General features: G+C 35.6%; 1 protein-coding gene across 1 annotated transcript in view; it reads right to left on the bottom strand.

Moving 5' to 3' along the window:
* Window positions 1-16,558: 16,558 nt before the first annotated feature.
* Window positions 16,559-23,904, bottom strand: part of STRN (striatin, calmodulin binding protein) — a 142,856-nt gene continuing 135,510 nt past the window's right edge. The window contains exons 13-16 of the mRNA XM_012653802.1: window positions 22,714-22,854; window positions 18,728-18,835; window positions 17,132-17,218; window positions 16,559-17,042 (exon numbers count right to left, since the gene is read on the bottom strand). Coding sequence (XP_012509256.1) covers window positions 16,873-17,042; window positions 17,132-17,218; window positions 18,728-18,835; window positions 22,714-22,854 — 506 coding nt within the window. The 3' untranslated portion in view covers window positions 16,559-16,872. The remainder of the gene's footprint in view (window positions 17,043-17,131; window positions 17,219-18,727; window positions 18,836-22,713; window positions 22,855-23,904) is intronic.

Genomic DNA, 23,904 nt, shown 5'->3' with positions numbered 1-23,904 from the left:
CAGGCTATCGTCTGTTGTAATTTTTGCTTGATTACAACACTGAACCTTTCATATATATGCAGGGCATCTTCACAATTTGTAATGCAGATGACAAGCAACACTGACGAGCATGAGCATAAGTAGTCTTACTAACTGCCAAGGAGCTGAGAGGAAGCTAAAGAGATGGACTGAATCCTCTATGTCCCTGAGCAGGAAGAATAAGGGGAGATGGGGACACAAAGAACCTTTCTCCCACTGTCTTCACAGTGCACTGACAACTCATCTGCCTCATACAGTCCTCAAAGCAGAGATCAGGTGCCTTCCGCCACTTTGAGAACTGCCACCACATAGCGTTCCTAGCAGCTTAGCCCTAGTGGATAAAGACCATAATACACATAAAGGCCAGATTTATTAGAGGGGGGGAAACCCAACAGAGTAAGCAGAAAAGGTTTTTAATGAAATAGAATGTGTGTGCAATAGATAACTTGAAGAAATAATTAGGATCACGTAAGTAGATTCAATTACAGCACACACAAAAGGATTTCCTGAAACTTTAAAAATAAAAGGGGGAAGGTCACGTGGGAGATCTGAATTAGTGGCCTGAAAGTGGAAGAAATATCTCAAACCATAGATCAAAAATAATTCCTTAACCAGAGAATTGTTTAAAAAAGCATCGACTTCCAGACAAGAAAAGTGACATTCAAGATAAAAAATTCTGGCTAGCATCAGACTTTTCATCTGCAACAATAGAAGACAGAATATAGTGAATGTTTTAGGCCACTGGATATAGCCCTAAAATACTATACCCAATCAAGATATCACTTACCTATTAGGATGAAAAAAAGAGTTGTGGCTAACCAAGGATTCAGAGATATATTACCCCATTTAAGAAAAACACTGAAAACTAAACGAGAAATGAACTGGAACAGACTTCAGGCTAGAGGAAGATAAAGCAAGCAGAGGAAAAATAGGGGTGAGCAATAACCTTTCATGTATATATGCATGTATAATATTTGATATATATATATATATATGAATGAGTCCAAGAGCCACGGAGGCAAACTAAAATGCAAGAGGCAGTCCTACGTGACAAAGAATTGTCCCACCTAAAATGCCAAAATGCCCCCTTAAGGAACACTGATCTGTATCATGGTTCTCTATCAAAATAAATATCTGGAAATATGCAAGGTAAATGCTAGGTAAGGATTATTGATATAGAAGAAGACAATAAAATGAAAATTTTAGTAGTCTAGAACTATAGAAATTAAGTTATATTAGCAAAACCAAAGTAGACAGAGGATGGGGGAAGGGAAAGTAAAAGCATCTTTAAGTATAATACTTATTTTGGGAAGGCGAAGGAAGTGAAAGTATTCTAAAAATCATCAGGTTTTTTGGGTTGCTGGGAAGGAATAGTGATTTGGCTTTTTCATATAATAACAGAAAAATATGATTATGAACACTAGGAAAGAGAAGATAATTATTGGAAGAGAAAGTCACAGTAGAAATCCCACATTAACATGAGCAAGAAAGGAAATGAATAATGACATCATCAAACCAGCAAAAATAAAAGAAAAAGAAGAAATAATGAAGTAAAACAAATCATAAACAGAACAAAATCAGTGAACACACTTAATATACCCACTGAAAGAAACTACCAGGCAGTTAAAAAATGAGACTTAGAAATAGGCAGCTTATAGGAAACACACTTCAAACAAATGGATAAAGAACGGTCGAAAATATACAATGAGATATCACTTATCCCCAGTGAGAATGGCCTTTATCAAAAAGTCCCAAAACAATAAATGTTGGCGTGGATGCGGAGAGATGGGAACACTGCCGGTGGGACTGCAAACTAGCACAACCTCTGTAGAAAGTAATCAAAGAGATACAAGTAGAACTACCATTTGATCCAGCAATCCCATTACTGGGCATCTACCCAAAAGAACAAAAGACATTCTATTAAAAAGACATCTACATTCGAATGTTTATAGCAGCACAGTTCACAATTGCAAAGATGTGGAAACAACCCAAGTGCCCATCAATACATGAGTGGATTAACAAAATGTGATATATGTATACCATGGAGTTCTACTCAGCCACAAAAAAACAATGGTGATATAGCACCTCTTATGTTATCCTGGATGGAGGTGCAACCCATTCTACTAAGTCAAGTATCCCAAGAATGGAGAAACAAGCACCACATGTACTCACCATCAAATTGGTATTAACTGATCAACACTTAAGTGCATATATAGTAATAACATTCATCAGGTGTCGGGCAGATGGGAGTGGGGAGAAGGGGATGGGTATATACAAACATAATGAGTGCGGTGCGCACCATCTGGGGGATGGACATACTTAAAGCTCTCTGACTCGGGTGGGGCAAGGGCAATATACGTAACCTAAACATTTGTACCCCCGTAATATGCTGAAATAAAATTGAAAAAAAAAAGAATGGTTGAAAATAGAGGGGACTGAGAGTTATATATCAGACAAGGAGGGATATAAATTTAAAAGCATAAGATAAAGATAAAAATAAAGATGAAAGGCACAATCAACGAAGTTATAGGAGTCATAAACCTGCATGTGCCCAACAAGATAGTAACTAAATATATACAGCAAGAACTATTAACAATATAAGGAAAGTTTGATAAAAAATATTGTGCAACATTTCAATAGACTTCTTTCATAACTAAATATCTCAGAAAAAAGAATATGGAATTGAAAAAAAAAATCAACAACTACTTCATTGGTATTTACAGAACCTAAAATCCCTCAAATGGAAAATACACACACGGTAGGTCCCTAATATTTACAAAAACCAATAATATACTCAGTCTCAAATAAAACCATCAATTTTAAATAGAAGATTTTATAGCACACATTCTCTAATCACGAAAAACTAAAATTAGACATAAGTAACAAAACTGATTTTTTAAAAAATTCCTTAATTCTTTGAAGATTAAGAAACACATATATAGATAAGCCTTGATAAAAAGAATAAAATCAATACATGCAGAAAAAGTTACAAGAAGCATAAATATAGTCCTACAGAAAAAAATGTGAAAACCTGGAAGAAATTATCTCCTACAAAATACAAACAAACTAGCTCCTATAAAATATAAACTATCGAAATGAATCCAAGAAGTGGATATTTTGAACCAAAGATATCAGAAAAACGATTAAAGACCCCTACCTTTACAAATGAACGCCTCAGGACCAAAAGATATGTCAGCCAAGTTCCATCTAATCTTTAACAGATAATTTCAATGATCTATTATTTAAACAATTTTAAACTGTAGAAAAAAATGAAAAGCTCCCCAATTCATTTGGGAACTGCTTGTTTGCTGAGTGCAAAGGTCCGCTGAAAACAGCTGACCTGTATGGAAGTTGTTAAAGAAATTAACAAACGCCCCTGACCGTTTGCACCTGTCCCTGGAAATAATACGGGGAGGAACTTAGCTGAGGAGGCCATTTTCTCCTTTAGATTTTGGCCTCTCCTCTTCTCTCTAAACACCATGTGTTTCGAGTAATTATTCATTCCTTTGCTACCAGACTCAGGAGTGAAAAAGTAGCCGCAACACCTAGACAAAGAAACGTTACCAGCACTCCAGAAGTCCCCCCCACACTCCCATTTCAGACACAACCTCCTCCCTTACCTGCCACGAAGGACAACCACTTTCCTGACCTGTAACAGCACAGATTAGTTTTGCCCATTTTCGCACTTTATATAAATAAAAGCATACTGTGCTCTTCTATACCTGACTCTTTATGCTTGATGTGTTTGGGAGATTCATCCATAAGTGGCATGTAGTTATAAACTGCTCATTCTTACTGCTGTATGATATTGCATGGTTTTTATTTTTCTATATTTTTTTTAAGTTTTTAATTCTTATAGGGGTACATAATCCTTGTATATCATTATAGGATACAAGTTATGTTTTGATACAGGCATGCAATGTGAATTAAATCAGGGTAATTGGGGTATCCATCATCTTAAGCATTTATCAATATTTCATGTTAGATACACAAAAATAGACGTCTCCACTCTACAATTGATGGACTTTTGGGTAGTTTCTGGTTTGAGTCTATTACGAATAGTGTTGCTATAAACATTCTAGAACATATCCTCTTAGTGAACACACGTATGCATTTTACTGGGTGTGTATCTTTCCTTTTCTTTCTTTTCTTTTTAGAATATTTGTGGCCAGGAGTGGTGGCTTGTGCCTGTAATCCTAGCACTCTGGGAGGCCAAGGCGGAAGGATTGTTTGAGCTCAGGAGTTCAAGACCAGCCTGGGCAAGAGTGAGACCCTGTCTCTACTAAAAATAGAAAAATTAACCTGGCATGGTGGCACACACCTGTAGTCCCAGCTAGTCTGGAGGCCAAGGCAGGAGGATTGCTTGAGCTCAGGAGTCTGAGGTTGCTGTGAGCTAGGTGGATTCCATGGAACTCTAGTCCAGGCAACAGAGCAAGACTCTGCCAAAAAAAAAATATATATATATATATATATGTGTGTGTGTGTGTGTGTATATATATACACATATATATATACACACACACACACACACACACACACACACAATTTGCGGTAGGCTGAATTCTAAGATGGCTGCCACAAACGTTGCCCTGATGCTACTCCCATGATGATGCTATGTTACAAGGCAAAGGGACTTTGCAGGTGTAATTAAGGTTACTAATCAGTTGACTTTAACATACAGAGATTACCTGGGTATGCCTAACCTAGGCACAAGAGCCCTTTAAAAACAGAGTTTTCTCTGGCCGGTAGCAAAAGAGATAGCAGAGTCAAAGTATGGGAAGGATTTAGTGCACCCTTGCTAGCTTTGAAGATGGAGGGGGACCATGTGCAAGGACCAGAGAGCAACCTCTAGGAGCTCATTGACAGCCAGCAAGGAAACAGGGACCTCCATCCTACTTTTATGAGCTTGGAAGTGAATTCTTCCCTAGAGCTTTCAGTTAAGAGCCCACCCTGGCAGACACCTTTGTTTCAGTCTTGGTGGGTCCTAGAGAACCTAACTGAGTTTCCTTGGAGTTCTAACCTGCAGAACTTTGAGCTATTAACAATAAATGCATGTCATTTTAAGCTGCTAAAATTGTGGTAATTTGTCATGCAGCAGTAGAATACTAGCAGGTAACTCACTGATGAGTGCAATCCAAATAGCCAACAAACACATGGAAAGATGTCCAGATTTATAGTAGTCAGGAAAATGGAAATTAAAATAACACTGGAAAATCACTACACTCACCAGGCTTTTTTTTTTTAATGTTACAATAGCTATTGCCAGTGGGTATTAAGGGAAAAGTGTTGTTACACATTTACTGATGGAAATATAAATTGTTCCAGCAATTTTTGGAAATAATATGTCCACATCTATTAAAAATATATATTGCTCGACCCAGTAATCCTAGTCCAGGAGGTCTATTCCAGAGAAGTAAAACCATCATAGTGACAAACATATACATAGGAATGTTTATTGTCATAGTAAAAATCTGGTAACAAAGTAAACACTCATCAACATGGAACAGATGTAATAGTCATGGTGTCATTGCCATAGAGTATTACACAGTCATTAAAAAGAATGAAATGAAAGCTGTAAGATACACTCAGAGAGATTTCCATCATACACTGTTGAATGAGAAAAGTGAGATGTAGAGAATACATATTATCCCATTTGTTTAAAGCAAACTGGACTGGCCCACCAAAAAATCTTTTATATAAGATTATGTGTGTGTACACTAAGAAATTTAAGAGATCTTTATATGAATAGACTTGTAAGATGCTCACAGCACACATTAAATTAGAAAAAGCAAGTTGCAGAGTAATATGTAGAGTAAGACAAATACAAACCCACATGTAGTGATTGTACATACATATTTGTATGAATAATTAGAAACACACATATCAGGGAGGTAGGAATGAGGATTATGATGAGAGATGATTAGTTTTGTCATCATGTGTCTTTATTATTTCATTTATTGCTCTTTTGTGTTGTTAACTAATTGTATTAATTTGCATGACTTTTAACCTGAAAAACATCAGTTCATCCCCCTTCCCTGCTTTTTTTCCTCAGCACTTATCACTATTCCATTATTTTACTTATTTGTTTCCCCCAACTGGAATGTAAGCTGCATCGGGTAACGGTTTTTGTCTGTTTACTACTGACTGCCAGCAACGATAACTGTTGAGCCAGTAGCAGGCACTCAAATATTAAAGAAAGTAATATTATTCTGCTATCCTTGATATTCATTTTAACCTTATTTCTCCTAAATGCCTGATATTCTAGAAGCTATCAGGAGTGTGACAGAACTACATGACAAGAAGTCTGGATTCAGAGAGTGAATAACAGTTATTTGATGCATGCTTATTACATCAGGTGTTTTACATCCATTATCTCAAATCAACCTAATTAGGCAGATCTATTAATATTAACTCCATTTCATAGATGAGAAACCAATTCAGAAGACTCAGCTTGTCTAAAGTCTGACAGAAAGTGTCCCTGTGTCCAGGCCAAATTCCTGCTCATTCCTCTGTGCTGAATTGATCTTACAGGAATCGTATTTGTAACAATTTAAAGGTGAGAACAGTACAGATTTGAGATTTATTCAGTTGAGTATTTCATACTCACACTATTGTGTTGATGACTCTTCTAATTATTTAAAGTCAACTGACCATTAATTATAAATAGTCCATCTCTAACTTGTTGATTAATTCATTCCTAAAACAATTAAGCTGTTTAGCTAAAGCCCTCAAGCCACCTGGGCCTTGCTCCAATGGTGTCAGAAAACCAGACATAGAGATATTCCTAGGAGAGTTAATAAACATTTGGATAATTACCATAAAATCTTCAAGACAAAAACAACCCTGAGAACATCCTGAGGGATTTTGTCCCAGAGTCTTCAACCCCAAAGCAAGCCCCCCAGAGGGATGCTTTTCCAGATAAGCTTCCACTGGGAGGATGTTCCTTTACCTCCTTAGAGAAAAAAAGTCAGTCATGAATCGTAGGACCATCTGTGGGTCCCAAGGAAAGAGAGTGGAGGTGGAACTACCTGGGCCCAGGACAGTCAAGGAAGCCTCAGGCTCTAGGCTAGAGGAGAAGCTCCCCCTCAAGGAATCAAGAGGCCAGTGGGTTAGGAGGGAGGAGAGAAGAGGGAGCAGGGACTGAAGGGAGGCCATTAACATCGTTTAGAGACAGACACCTCCTTTGCCCTAACATGCTTTGCTCAGTTCCCACGCAGGCAGGACTGGAAGTGTGCCCCATAGAGAGGGTGCTAACTTGGACATTCTACTGCCACCTCTGAGGTAAGGTCCAAATTCCTCTCCAATCAGGGCGCACGCCTCACTCTTATCAGCTCCACAGACCTAAATGAGTTTGACCATCCCCTAGGGACTGGCAGGGATATTTTTTTTTTTTTTTTGTCTTTGATGATTTGGATAGATTTAGAGTTTTGAAAGGGGCTCTCTGATTCTCAAGGAACATTTACTGAGGACTTTTTATTAATGTATGTTAAGCCCCACGCAACTGCTAAGGGGAATATAAAAAAACAAACATGGTCCCTGCCTCAAGGAGCTTATACAGACAGAAGCAAACAAATAATCATTAACTGTTTTGTTGACAAATGAACACTCCTTAATATGTAAAATCTGGGTTAAAGAAGGGGAAGAATCAAGATCAAGACATTCAGAAAAAATTTCATCAATACCTGCTCTCCATTCCTCAAAACACACCCAGAAGATTTTGAAAGATAATGCAGAAGACAAACATATATTTCTTGTCAATCTTTGAACTCTCAAAATAATTTCTGAAAATCACAGGAAACAAAACTTTGTGTATTTATTAGCAAAAGTATTATCAATTAATTGCATACATGAGGGCACAAAACTGCCTGGATCTACAATCTTCACGTTTAAAAGTAATTTCTACCTCCAGAAAACAATGATGTTTCTAAAGAGAAAGAATCTGTTCTTTTAAAAATTAGAATCAGTAGATGTGTATTTGTAAGTATCCTACAACAATGAAAAATAAGGAGCTTATCTGTTTAAAAGGCTGACCAAAAGGAGTAAAAGAAAATCTTAAATGTTTTAGAGTTGGGAGAAAGTCTGATTCCTTTTGACCTTGAGATATACAAGGAAATAGAACAGGTACTACTTCATTGAAAAACAAAGTTTCCACTTAAACAAATTTAGATTATTTAAATTATTATTTAATGTTGCTTTAGTTTAACCTGCATACTTTCAAAATCCGTGTGAAACGTAATTGGCAGAACCTAACCTTAAAGTTGTTAAACCTTGAACCTAACCTTAAAGTTAGCTCTGAGAGGACACTGCTATTAACATTATTCATGTGATACACAGTGGGGTGTACATGCTGTAGCTTAATGTTCCATTCATTTTAACATGTATCAAATGCACAAGGCTCCATGTTTACCTGCAAGCTATGCACAAAAATACTGGTTTTCCAGTTAGCAAAATACTGAGACATTTACCACATAAGAAAGCATTCTTACATACTAGTTGAGTACTTGCGGGGGTAGGTATTATTCACAAACAACTGTCAAAAGACATGAGACCAGAGTTTTTCTTTTTCTAAAACACACGGAGTGAAATTATTCTACCAAGAGGATACTCTGAACTATGTGGGTTGTAGGAAAAGATGTTAAGTACACTTTTTTTTTAAAAAAAAATGCTTTTAAAAGCACAGTCAAAACCATTCAAAACAGAACTCACCCTGTGAAAATGATGCTCCCACTTTTTCATGAGATTATCACTTGGCCAATTTAGGACATTTCTTACATGTCTGGTCTTTATTCTGACATAGGCAGATGACACAACACACCTGAGCTTATGTTGATAAAGCTCCCTAAAATAGTATAACAAAAACAATGCCCTCTGACACTTTGCCAGGGGACTCTAGGCTACTTTTGATATCTTTCCTAAAAATCTTTTGTTTAGATAACAAGGATCAATGACAAACCAACCAGAAATGGTATCATTCACTTTTTGAGGTCAAAACTGGTCATCTTTCCAGCTCATTTAAGTTGAAATGGAAGACAACGTGGGTCACAGGGCTAGCTGCTTTTCTTTTGCGTGGTACTTCTTTCCCCACATCATCACCCAAGAAACAAATTGTTTCTGATGAAATTACTTTTGCTCTAAGATAAGTTAATCTTATTTATGTATCAAAAATTACTGCCCTGGTCCCACTTCCAAAAGGAAGTAGCTGGATGCCAGTATATATTAACATTTCAGCACATTATATATAAACTACAAGCTGCTTATTTCTACAACTCAAGATTAATGTAAAATTTTGCTTTCTATGCACTTTTTTTTCTTAATTAAAGAAAGTTTTCAGTTTGGGAATTCTTGTTTGTGGATGATGTGTTTCCCTATCACTACCCTTAATTTGATGATGCTGTTATATAATGTAATCTTTTGTTTGAGGTTATAGATTGGGAACCTGGTACATACACTGGATTTTACGATGGCATAAAAAACTATGGCACATGAACTAACAATACAAACTGTAGTACTCCAAGTGCTACTTAACAGACATTTTACTATAGGCTCTCCTTTACATCACTAGGTTAATTATCTCTCTAAAGAGGTACACAGAAAAAGTCAATGTGGAGCTGGCATCTGGATCAGGTAAGGTGAATGGCTAAATCACCAGGGACAAGAGTATTTTCTAAGAAACAGGCCCTTCCTAACAGCAGGATACTGTAGCATTTGCTCACCCAAATAATCACATCAAGTCTGACCAAAATCACCATTACCTTTAGCATAATACCAATTAGGATTAAGAAAGGGCTTGAGGTTTCATAGGGTCTGAGTGATACTTAAAGTGAGTCATTTTCCTGTTCAGTGGGTTTTGAAAGTATACAAAATATATACTAAATTAGAATTTATGTTCCAGGAAATACGAATTCCAATTTTCAGAGTTGCAGAACTAGTGTGTCGGGGCTCATTTACAGGACTGGAGTGTTCTGGTCATCGCAATTGAGAAGTAACAAGTGGGAGAACGTTTCATGATTATAGTGTTTGTATTAAAGGGTATGCTAGACTCTCAGGGGTTCTGGGAATACCTTATGTGCCAGGACAATCCTAGGATACCTCAAAACCTCAGTGGTCTTGGTAAACGCAATGCAGGTCAGAACATTACTCTGAACCAAGGCTGATCCCATAGGGTTCATCAAACCATGAATAACTTTTGGAGTCTTCTTGACCTTCTGAGCTAGATTACTCCAAAATTCCTCCAGCAAATCATGTCTCAGTTCTCATTAAAAGGGACGTTTCCGATGCTACTGAAAGATGTGTGTACATACCAAAGGATATAACATTTGTTTCTACAACAGCATATAGAACATCAAAGAATAGTGGAGATAGCTTCAACCTTTATAAATTCCATATCGTATTGTGGCTCCAGATTGAACAAAGAGACTGTGAGTTCTGGGCAGACAAATCCCTTGAATAATGTTGATCTGAAGGGGCAGCGAGTGTGGAAGACTTATGCTTGTCTATTAGGTAGCCAACAAAGAAAACATTAAACACATTAAATTTATATATTTATGTGTGCATAATTTTTAAAAACTATTTAACTGAACACTTGAAAAACGTAGAATCTAATCATTAAACATAAGTGTTGCCGGGCACGGTAGCTTGTGCCTATAATCCCAGCTCTTGGAAGGCTGAGGCGGGAGGATTGCTCAAAGCCAAGAGTTTGAGACCAGTCTGGGCAACAAAGTGAGACCCCTGTCTCCACAAAAGAATACAAAAAAATTAGTTGGATACAGTGCCCACATGTAGTTCCAACAACTCAAGAGGCTGAGGTAGGAGGATCACTTGAGGATAGGAGTTCAAAGCTGCAGTGAGCTATGATTTGTGCCACTGCACTCCAGCCTGGGTGACAGCAAAACCTTGTTTAAAAAATTAATAAAATACGTGTGTCTCTGAAAGTATCATTGACCCGATCTTACTAGGTATTTTAATTTTACTGGCTTTCCAAAGGCCCAAATTCTCTATAGTGATAAACTTCTCCACCTTCCTCACAACCAATAATTAAGACTGGTTCATTAATGTGGACTCATATACTTTGTCTACACCCTTTTATTTCTCTGTACCTCTCTACAACTCCCCCTAGAAAACCCCAAATCAGATCATATTAAAGTAATTTAACTGATTCATTGTAAAGTCACAGCTAGATTCCAAATCTGACACATACTCCAATTCATGAGACACCTATAGCACATTATCTATATTTGTACACTTTATTTAAAAACAAATAATACACTTCGAGCCACCAAAAATGGATATCTTAATTAGCTTATCCATACCCTGAATTTACAAAAGAAACTTCTTGCACCACAAAAATTAGCATTTGGATTAATTTACATTAATTGATATTATAACTAAAATTTAAAATACCTGAAGATCAAACAATCTGGCCCAGGGCTCACCAGTTGGGGGGTTGAGTGTGGAGAGAAAGGGTTATTTAGGAATCTGAACTGATGATACCCTGAGGTCACCTCTAGTAAACTGAAGTGGAGAAGACACAAAATAACCTGTAGATTTCAATATTACAAAGAAGTGGTTTCTCCTAAAAACAGTTATTAGATCATATAGATGGGGTGGGGGTTAAGGAATACCTTTTAATCTGGACTGAAAAAAGTGTGTGGAGAAAGGGATTCTATTTGTTTTCTCACAAGAGGCAAACTTTAGCCAAATAATGAGGAGACAGTAGGGATAGAGAGATGTGGTAGTCCTAAGACTTTCTGATTGCTGATAATACCAAATTTAGCAGCTCTCTACAAGTCAATTAAAATACCATTCTCTGAGACATTTTCAGAGAGGAGTTAACACACAACCAGGAAAAAATCATTCTACATTAACAAGGCACTCACTGGTTCACAGCCTGTTAAAAAACTAGGCAGACATTAGAGTTAATCTAAATTAAAATGAACTTTCAAATTTGAATCAGAGGGATGACAGCATTTTAAATGGTGGTCCCAGTTCAATTAAACCTAAAGCTTGACTAGCAAAGATCCAGAAAATTCTGAACCCTAAGCACCACTTCAGGAATACTGCTAGAATAAATGACTGGAATCTAGGGATCTCTGTTTGGCCTAATGTTTGCTTTTTTTTAGATTTAAAAGACAAATGAGAAACTGATGTAAAGGATCTATTAAATATTCTGTCAACCTATGTTAGTGTAAAGAACACTGACATGGAGATCCAGCTGGATGATGGATATGGCCAAATAAAAAGCTTTTAGTGGCAAAAGTAAAAATGATTCAAATGATTTACCAATGACCTATCCTTTGTTTTAAACACAGATATGTTAGTTTTCTGGACCTTCCCCTAGAATGAACTTCAGGAATTGATACATTACACAAAAATATACATATTTTTGTTAGCTCCTACATTTGTACAACCTGAATCCCAGTGTCAAACACTTAAAGTACTGCAATTATATAAATAACTAAAAAAGTTAACATAATAATGGAGGCAACTTCTGAGTAAATAAAATGAATGATTATGTATTTAATAGTCTTCAAATAGCTTTCAAAGAATAAAGTAAGCTAAATATAATTATACTTAGAACTTTTTTCCATGTAAATTGAATAATAATTTGGCTCTTGGGTGAAAACATCAGATAGACACCAACCAGAGATTAACTATCTCCACTCACTAACAACACTGATGATTAATTTTAAGTGAGTCTTTCAAAAGAAAACCAAAATTAATTCTACGCCTTTCAATCCAATTTGTGACATCTTAGTACAATATAACTTAAATTACAAAGCCTGAGAACAGCACCAACATAGATTTTTAAATTGCATCCAACCATCATTTCAGATGTCATAAAGATTAGCTTTAGTTAAAATGGCAGCAATGACAGAGGTAGATATGAGAGATGCCATTTAAATACTTTAAGACTATTCTTAGGTGGAATTTTAACTAGTTCAGGTGTTTAATCTAAAAATAATTTCTACTTTTTGAATCTTATCACATAAGAATTTCATAACATGCTCTTGTATAAGGGGAAAATATATGAAGTACTAAAACAGTGAGCCTTTAAAAATTATATTGACTTAGCTAACGTTAATAAGATCCCATAATTTTGGTGAACCAATAATTTTTCCTTTTACCTGAACTTGACTATAATGAAAGAACAGTTATTTTGTCTTTACTGAAATTTCTAGGAATTCACATTCAAAATTCTTGTAAAGTATATATGGTACTCAGAAGAGCACAAAGACAGCGCATGAAATGTCCCCTGAAGTCCTAGAAGTTGAGCAGATACATTAAAAAGACATTGATGGTCACATATCAGGACCTTCACAAATTGGTAAACACACATACGCACGCGTGTGCACACGCGTACACACACACACACTCTCTCTCTCACTGTCCCCCCTCCCCCCCAAACTCAATCTTCATCCTCACTGTAAGGCTGCATTTGTATTTTTTTTAAAGGCACCTCTCATTTTCTAGCTATTGCCTTCTTGATGATATTTGTTTTGTTAAAAAGCCTGAATGTTCAATGGAAATAGTTCAGTACTGAGAATGGAATATTTTTCAATTCACATTTGAATAGCCAGGTTTTCTTACATTCAGATTTTAATAAACTAGAATGACAATCTTTAAAACAAGCATGCTAGCCTATAATGAATATAGTATGTACAGTAATTTAAACATTTAGAACTATATATTATACTGCAAAAGCAAACAGCACAGCACTCGCCACACTCATCATTATTTGCTGTGTACACTACCTCCAAAAATGAAAATACAAAACAGTAAAATGCACCTATGGTTTTTTTATATATATAGTCTATATATATTATATATATTCTTACAATATATATAATATATATTTATAAAATATACATACATTTTAGACATTTTCAAATAAATCTTCATCATTATCTCCAAAAGAAATTTATAGCAAGAATACTGAAGGAATGAAAGTCAGATAAACAAAAAATTTTTCACAAAGTTCATTATTAGTGATGCAGCTCAATTTCCCCCTTTTAGTCATAACTAAAATGATTATAAAAGCTAAATACTTTGCATAACTAAGTATCTGTTTAATGGCAAAAATTGCTAAACTTGTTCAATAGAAAAATACTGAAGGTCATTATATCACTTATGTTAAATATCTGCCTATGGTTTGAGTAGCAAATGGGCTCCATATGACAGTTGAGTTTTGAGAAGGGTGCTGCAAGCTCCCAGAGATGTATCCACAGCATATGAAAATAAGGCAGGGACTAGTACCTCCCGCTGATTTTCATACTATTCCAATACATTTGATCCAAAATATTTACAAATCAAGCACTATGACAGCATTTCAATGGCTGTTTGAATATTGAATTTGTTTTGTGAATTTTCATTGAATTTTCAATAGGCTGGGGAAAGTCAGACACATATGTATGCTACTATCTGGGTGGAAGACAGCTTTGGCTCATTTCTAGGCTGAGATCATGCAGTGCTAGTGAAGAAACTCTCTGTGTTCAGTTTCCAATGGCACAGCACTGGCTTTCTAAGGAACTTTCAACAGTTCCAACATTTGCACTACAGTCTATATATCTCGTGGTTACTTCCCACTCATTAAAAGAAAAATTTCAATCATAAAGAATAAAATAAACAGGAGAAGAGAGTATCTTGGTTTCCAGAATTTCAGTGACATTAGTAAAATAGGCACTGAAGATCTTAGAAGGCAATTAAAGCAGTAACTGGTACAACAATCAATAGTTTTGTGGTTGTCCATCATAAATATAACAAGGGCACCTAACTGGAATTTTCCAGTATCCTCCTCTAAATGTTAGGTTAGCAACAACGTTTCTTCACTCTGTGAAGAACCAAAAGAAATTTACTGAACACAATGTAGGATTCTCTATCTGCACAGAAATAGAAACATTCACCTGGCAGCTTTTGTCTAGAGTTAATGCATCTGATTATAAAAAGGAGTCTTTTAACCCACTCATTAGGCAAAGCACAAAGATGAAATGAAAAGGTAGCTGTGTTAAAATACTCCAGCATATCTTATAACAATCAGACGAATTTAGCTTAGACCTTTAAAGAAAATTTGCCTGTACACTGCAAAATTTTAGACGCAAACAAATTTTAAAGAAATATTATCAATTATTATCCACACCATCACTAGAATACATCTTCAAGGAGCAGACGTGCATATCATCAAAAGTGTAGCTGCTATGACAATGGAATATGTGGGAATAGGAATGTAGGAATTATTTTAATAGGCTAAAATATTTGTGGATGTAAGTTTTTTTTAAAATCTGAGAGCCTATTGTATATATACACTTTTGTGAAAAGGTGGGCATTAATAATTTATTTATAATTTCTAGACTGGTCTCTGTCATTTGGGGCAAATAAGAAATAGTATGAGAGGCGTGACCTTATAGGGATGAGGTCTGTATGACAGGGATGAGGTCCAGATAGTGGGGTCATAGGAAACCCAAAAGCTGACCACATGTAGGTCACAGGTAAGGTGAGTTTGGAGAAGCCTGGCCTTTTAAGATATGGTTTTCCACAGAATCTATATAGATTTACTGCCCACTAAAACATGTGTATCCAATTAAACAGCAGGGAAGCGACAGAGAGAGAGAGAGAGAGAGAGAGAGAGAGAGAGAGAGAGAGAGAACTTTTTAGCCAACATTAGGCATTGAACTCTTGCATCCAGATTTCTGGGAGGTTCTTCTTGGAAATATTAATAGAGGACTTCTGGGGCACAAAACATTTACTTTAATTAGTACTTCTGCAAAAGCAGCTGCCTGAGGTTAACCATATTCTTTGGACTGTTAAAATAATAATTAGGAACTATTTTTGGTAGGTGTCAGATAACATGTAAAGACAAAGAAGAAAGAACAGAGATCATCTGAAGCATGGTTATGTGGGTGTTGATAAATGAGAACTAGAAGTAACTTTCATCTTCTCAGTCACTGAAAGGTAAGATTTCATCAATATGAAATAATCGCTCTGGTACTATAAATATCACAGGAATAAAGTGAATTTCAAAATAGAAATTATTATAGAGATATGCCCTGTTTATCCTTAAAAATAAACAGAATTTCAAACCTGTGTAAGTTAAATCCTTTAGTAAAAGCAGACTTTATCAACTATTCTTCATAATGGTGAGTGCTTGACAGCTAAACTTAAGAATGGTACCAAATCTATTTTCAAAATTGTAATACAATATAGAAATCTGCTTGCAAACTAAATATTTGTTTTGCATTTCTTAATAATTATATATTTAACATATTATTGCATTTTTTCCCCCCTAATAGGTAAAATGCTTTGTCAGGTGCTTTATGTGAACAGCTGAAAGGAGAGCTGAATCAAAAACTCATTTTAACACTGCCGGTCATTATACACAAAGGGGTTAGTACAGTAGATATGACAAAGATTACTGTTTTGACTACCTAATGTGTTTAACAAGATTTCTTAAAGGAGAACTAGGTCTAGGTTTCCGCTCTTCCTTTATTCATTCCCAGCTATTGAGCTTTTTAATTATCCATTGTAGCATGCCCTACTTACTCAATAAGGACAAGCTAAACCTATATTCGCTCAGGCCTGCCTAGCGAATTAGAACAATCTCAGAAATAAAAGCGCCTATTTGGGAGAAAATTTATAACAGTTTTCAGGCTCATAGATTCAGCCGAGCTTGCAGCAACCTGAACAAACCTTAGTTTTAGAAAACAGTATATGAATTGCAAAACTATACTTTAACAAATGTTCTCTGTGCTCCTTCAGCAGAACAAAAGGGCAAGACAAGTTGACTCTTGCCCTTGTCTTCTGTATCTCTTTTGTGCAGTTGATTATTTATAAAGAGCTAGAAGGCGAAGATGATGCATCGTGTCATACAAAGACTTTAGCCAGTGCATCAGCTCCAGCACTGGCTATATAGCATTTGGATGGGTGGAAAGCTACATCATGAATGGATTCTTCAAACTTTTTCCGATGAGCTGTGAACTCTTGGATACATGTCTTACTTTCTAGATTCCATAAACGTATCGAACAATCATGACCTATACCAAAAAAAGGAAATTGAAAGGAAAAATTATGTTAACATGAAAATGATAAGGACAAATAAATAATCCATAGTTGATGTACTTACTGCCAGACATCAAGTAGAGGCCATTAGGATCAACTGCTAAACTTGTAACAGCTTCTAGGTGGGCTACCATCGAGTGGATCAGTTTGCCTTTGGAAAAAGAGATTGTTACTCTATTAATAACTTTCCTCATCTTGAAAATATGCCAGCTACCACGTTATACTGATTTCTCCAGTCATCCCTCCTGTGTACATATTATATCAACAGCTTTTTTTGGGAGACAGAGTCTTGCTCTGTTGTCTGGGCTACAGTGCAGTGGTGTCATCATAGTTGACTGCAACCTCAAACTCCTGGGCTCAAGCAATCCTCCTGCCTCAGCTTCCTGAGTAGCTGGGACTACAAGCACATGCCACCACACCCAGCTAATTTCTTCTATTTTTAGTAGAGACAGGGTCTCGCTTTTTCTCAGGCTGGTCTCAAACTCCTGACCTCAAGGGATCCTCCTGCTTCGGCCTCCCTGAGTGCTAGGATTACAGGCATGCGCCACTGCACGCAGCCTCTGTATCAACAGCTTTTTCCATCAGCTAAAACAACACTTGTGTCCCTCGTGCCTCTAGTCATGGTAATGATGAGGCACAAAAGCAGCTCAAATTTTAGATTATACTTTCGTCTTTTAAACCATAATGTGGAAGTCAATGATTTCTACACAAACATTCCCTTAAGCTGTGTTCATTAATTAGAACAGAGACATTATTAATCATCCACTTTGCATCCTTTAGCTACAGGTAAATTATATGGGTTGTGAGAACAGAGTTCAAATTCACAGAGAGAAAAGACTGAGACAAAAACAAAGGAACACAAAGAAAACATGGCCACAATTTTGGTGAAAACAACATACAGAAAGAAATTAAAAATATTAAATGACTCATCACTAGCAGCTAAGCAAAGGCAGCAAAAGTCAACATATTAACAAAGCAAATAGTAGATACTTTGGTAACTATGACAGTAATACAGGGTGCTTCCTTCCCAGCAAAGCTCTTCATGAATTTCCTTTAGACTGGTGAAATGTAATCCAGTAAAATGTGGGAAAGCCTCCAGGCCCCAATTCAAATCATTCAGGACCAAATCGTATATTACAACACAGAAAAGATTAGTCTATGGAAAAATGAATAAAATAAACCAAATGGCCCGGGGATTTCCCATCTGCAACACTGAAGACAAGGCCATTCGATCACTGAATAATTGAATATCGAAGAAGGATATTCAATAAATGAACAATTTTAAACAAAACATAATGATCATATGCCTCTACTTCCAACATGTTTCTACTTTTCCCCAGTATACGGCAATAGATCATAGCAACAGATCATATTTACTGGTATTGCAATATATTTTTCCTTGTGTCCCTAGTGATAACCTTGGCTCCAGGGCCTAAACATGGCATCTACTCACTGTTAAATAAACCAAAATGATTCTGTACTTTATAATGAAGACTAGTCTTAGCAGACTTGAATGGAATAAACAGAAACAGAACCAGGAAACTATTTGTGTTCCGTGCCTATTCCTTGACTACAAAGCCACCAACAGACCCAAAAATTAGCCTACTTGTAGCAGGGATTTTTTTGCTTTAATAAAAGTCAATTCTTTATAAATTCTTACCTGTATTGTTATCATAAAATTTGATATGCCTGTCTTCATGAGCAGTAATGCTGATGGGAAGAGTAGGATGACTGATGACTCTATTTATTTGGCAGGAAGAGCTGGCTGCTAAAAAAAATTAAAAAGTAACACAGATTAAGATACTATTTTTCACACAAAGGAGAACTGAATACTCATCTTAGAGACTGCAAAAGTAAATAATGTGACTTTAAGTTGTCTTTTATTTATTCTGTGATTATTTCCATAATTTCAGTGTTAGGAAATGAGAATTGCCTGAACTATGTTATAGTGATAAACCTAGAGGTAACTAAGAATTAGAATTTCCTTTCCATCACTTGCTATCTATGGGTCCCACCTAAAGCTTAGCTTACACCACTGATATTTCCCATTTTATAACTGTTCTATGATATTTTTGCTACTTTAATACAAAGCTCCATCATCATTTACATGGAGATAATGCTCATTTAACTCTTAGCTCCTTTTTACATACAAAGCTCTTTATCACATAGTTGTCATCTAAAGATAATATGACAAAGAGAGCCTGTTAACCTTTAAACCTTCTCTTTTTCACTCTTCCTCATCATAATAGAAATGGTCATCATTTGGCAGTACCTGGTTTGTAATCTTAAAATAGCATCCTAATAGTATTTTTTGTATACTGTTTAATAGCTTTTAAAGAAATTTCAATTATATGCACAATAAAACAGACCACATATCATTAAGCCCTTATCACACTGAATGCAGCAAGGTCCAGAAAAAGCTGTGATTCCCCCAAAATCAGGCAACAAAACCAGTACCTATTCTATCTTCTAACTCTATTCTAACCAGATGGCTCATGCAAATCAGACAACTCCCAAAACTGGTTCCTAAACTATCACAAGTTCTCCCTGAGAACTTTTTATCAAAAGGAAATCAATAATTAAGAACTTAAATTTAATTAGTGATTTTTAAAGATATTTTTTGTGAGAAGAAAAGAAAAATTGACATGAAGATAACACTAATTTAGGATATACCAAAGTTTTAAAAGATGATATCATGGTACAAGGAGAGGAAGGGATGTCCTTATAAAATACATTATTGGGACAACTGGCAAAATCTGAATATGAACAGGAACAGTATTGTGTCAATGTTAAATTTACTGGTTTTGAACACTGTAACATGTTATGTCAGAGAATGTCCTTGTACTTCTTGTACTTAGGAATTACATGCTAAAGGATCTGGGGAAATACAGGCATGATGTCTCCCTTGTGGTTCAGAATTTAAAATTATACACATATATAGAGAGTGACAAGGAAAATGTGGCAAAGTGTTTAAAACTGCTCAAAATGGGTTAAAGGATACCCAGGACTTCTTGTATTTTTACACCTTTTCAGCAAGTTTAAAATTATTTCAAAGGAAAGAGTTAACTTTTTTTTAAAATCCCAGAATAGGTATTATGAGTTTAACATTCACGTAATATAAAATATAGCTAAAAACAGTCTAATGTTATTCAATTTTCATGTGGTTCCTAGAAATATGACATTTTAGAAACTAAAGATCACCTTTTTCCAATGCTAGTGGCAGGTGATTATTCAGCCTGTTATTTAAATATAGAATGTGGCCGGGTGCGGTGGCTCACGCCTGTAATCCTAGCACTGGGAGGCCTGAGCAAGAGCGAGACCCCGTCTCTACTAAAAATAGAAAGAAATTAATCGGACAACTAAAAAAACTATATAGAAAAAATTAGCCGGGCATGGTGGCGCATGTCTGTAGTCCCAGCTACTCGGGAGGCTGAGTCAGAAGGATTGCTCGAGCCCAGGAGTTTGAGGTTGCTATGAGCTAGGCTGACGCCACGGCACTCACTCTAGCCCGGGCAACAGAGTGAGACTCTGTCTCAAAAAAAAAAAAAAAAAACAAAATAGAACGAAAAGTCACTTGACCATGTAGAATAACTTGGTCAGTTACATTTCATTTAGACAATCCTCAACAAAGAGATGCTTAGTCTCAAAATTCAGTCTATGGATTTTTTCCCTCCACAGATAACACACCATTGAGTAATACCCTCTGTAAGGTCTAGCAAGGGAAAAACAGTAACAATAAAAAAGAAATACTTTAAGTGAAATATCCCATAAATTCTGAGAGAGAAGTTTCAGAGAATAGCTTCAATTACTTTGAGAGCTAGTAAATTAATATGATAGAAATCAAATCATGAAAGCAGGCCAAGACCAAGGTTCTTACTTGGTAATACTTTTAAGGCAGTTTCTCTACCTGATGGTAAATCAGGGAAGTAGGCAAAATGCAAAAAATGCTAGAAATAAATTGAAGGCCTAGGAGCATCACTCTAATAATGAATCCAAAACAATCCTCCAAATATTCCCATTCAGCTTGTGACTTATCTGCTTCAACTACCTTTGACTTTATCACAATCAGCTCATCAATGAGAAGAAGGGTAATTTATTCCTATTCTTACAGCAAACATCCTTCATCATTTAAAACTCTGTATGAAATTCACTTTTACCTTGAAGCAAGTCTGGTCTGAACTTTAATTTTTTAAAAATCTGCTAAATTCCAGAATAGAACAACATAATCAATATAAACAGCAGAGCGGTAGTCCACAGTAAAACACAATAAAAAACTAATTTAAGTTTGCTTTATACAATTCTAAAAGTAATAAAACTGATAACTTAGGAAATGTCAGGGCATATTATAACTCAAAATAATTATCACTTATTCCAATAATGTTCAAATGTTGCCTTTGTTAAAAATATTCTTGGCAATCTTCTTCTGAAAATGTTTCCAGTATCAGGCAAAAAGTCATACTACTTGGGGAAAAAAAATGGGGTCACCTAGTTCCCTGTATCCATTTTACCCACCAGAATTAAAGTCTTATTAACTCGTAGCAGTCATTAAAAATCAGTTATTTGCCACTCAGGTTATCCAAAGAATTGACCACAACCCTTGACGGTAATTCCAAAAATGCTGATGTCCTTCTTAATTTGATACTGGTTTTCTATTTGACTACTGTAGCTTTAGGTCATATATTTAAATGTGATTTTAAATTTACTGAGAGCCTAAAACCTACATTTCTCGGCAAAAAAAATTTCTCTTTTTCCAATTCTATAATCTCAATTTTTATTTTCCTGTCTCTCTCTTTTATATCCAAATAGCTCAAAGTTCTATTCAAGCCTACTTCCCCAAACAAGTCACAAAGCATATCAGAAGAAAACAAAGAATAACAGATTAGGAAGGGAAAATAAGGAAAACTAAAATGGAATGACAGAAGATGGAGAGAGAAAGGGGGGAGGGGGAGACAAGTACATGCATGCACATGTACATGTTCACATACATGTGCATATACACAACATATAATTATTTTAAAAGCTAGTTGTCAAATTAAAACAACAGTATATGTGGTTTTCTTTATCAGCTGCAACCTGAATTGTGATTGTTATGACTAAAAACAGAAAGCAATGGTTTAAAGAGCCAAATACCAAAAATCTTCTTTATAACCTAGAAAAACATTTATTTCCTGACTTCCTACATCCAATACGAAGCCTCAGATTTGGGATTCTGAGAGCCACAATGTGATCCACATTCTAATCAGTATTGAGCTGCATCAAATTATATTATTAATATGAAATTAAATGATTAAAACAATGAAATTATGAAAAATAAAAACATTTTATTTTCTATTCAGAATGAATATTGCTTTTTTCAAACAGAATTGAAAATTAATCATTTGACATAAAATTGAACTTGACTCATATTGGAATAGCTAAAATGCTATTATTCAAATAGCATAGTTCAAAACGTACATAAACTTAACCCAAATTCTGAAAACCAACTGTAAATCATTATATCCTTCTAAGTAACTGTGTTCTGACATTTAGGAGGCAGAACACTTTATAATGACAAGTATTTTTTATAATAGTTGACTCTAGTAGTTATAATTTTGATTAAATTTAAAAAATTAATCCAAACAGACTATTTAAAATGAGTATACATACGTGTATCTAGATTTGATTCTAAAGTGAGAATGCGTTGTTGGGTTTCCATGTTAAAGATGCTTGTATATCCTTTGCTGAATGATGCTACCATATGGCTCGGATCACTGCTTACCAGATCCACAGAGGCAGGAATTCCCAATTCTGGGAGTTAGAACATATTCAAAGAGAATGGCAGTTAAAGTGTCTACTTGGCAATTTGCTTAACATATAGTAAAACAAGTAATGGCATGATTTCCTTAAGAAGTAAACAAGGCTTACCATAAGAGTAGGAATTAGCTCATAACCACTCAATGTAGATTATTATTTTTTTTGTAACTTTTAGCTCTAGTCTATTTATTATCCTTACCTGTTCAGCTTACTCAGCTAATATACTGCATTCTTGGAATGCAAACCATTATTTAGAAAGCAAATGGAAAACATGTACGAACTATAAATTTTGCTCCTTCCACCTCAATCTGGGACTTAGAGTGGCATAATGGTGTTGTTCCATGAATTAATATTAAACATGTTTGCAGACAGGATTTGTCTTAGGAGTTTTTCAGAGCTTTGCCCTGAAGGAATATGTGAATGTGCTGGTTTGCATTTCAAACGCTGTTACACTCCAAAGGGTGTCTCTGAAAGACAGTAGCGGCTGTATCCCACAAGGCGCCACCTTTCTCAGACCTAAAGATTTGGATTTGCTTTGTAAAGCAAAGTGAATCTGTTAAAAACTACAGGATAAGAGCTGACAATGAAGTGCCCCCCGGAACAGACAGCTTCCCGAATGGCTAAAAGCAAAGCTCTTGTTTTAACACTCTAGACTACCTGTCTCCATTCACAATAATCTAATAAATATAGAGCCAACATATCTCTGTTTAACCCCTCTATTAACTGATAAACTTACCTTAGAACTTAGAAGTTAATCTTTGAAAGATTTTATAACCATTTGCTCACGTAGATAGAATTAGTTAAAGAATCTGTAGAAGACTTTTGAAAATCTGTTAACCTGAGAGGAACTACCTGCTGTTATGTAAATCTGTTACCCCTGGCAATTACTCACCATTCCCTATAAGTTACCATGTAAGATCTCATTTGGGGCTTTTTGAGACCCACGGAGAAGGTCTAGGCCCCCTGAGATCCTGCTTTGCCTATAATCTTCATAAACTTATAAAACTATATCTTTGTCTCTGTGTATTCTTTTATTTCTTTTAT

The sequence above is a fragment of the Propithecus coquereli genome, unplaced genomic scaffold, assembly GCF_000956105.1.
Source record: "Propithecus coquereli isolate 6110/MARCELLA unplaced genomic scaffold, Pcoq_1.0 Scaffold43, whole genome shotgun sequence".
In the NCBI taxonomy this organism is placed as follows: Eukaryota; Metazoa; Chordata; class Mammalia; order Primates; family Indriidae; genus Propithecus; species Propithecus coquereli.
Note: the sequence above shows the minus strand (reverse complement) of the source record. Positions and strands in the feature narration are given on the sequence as shown.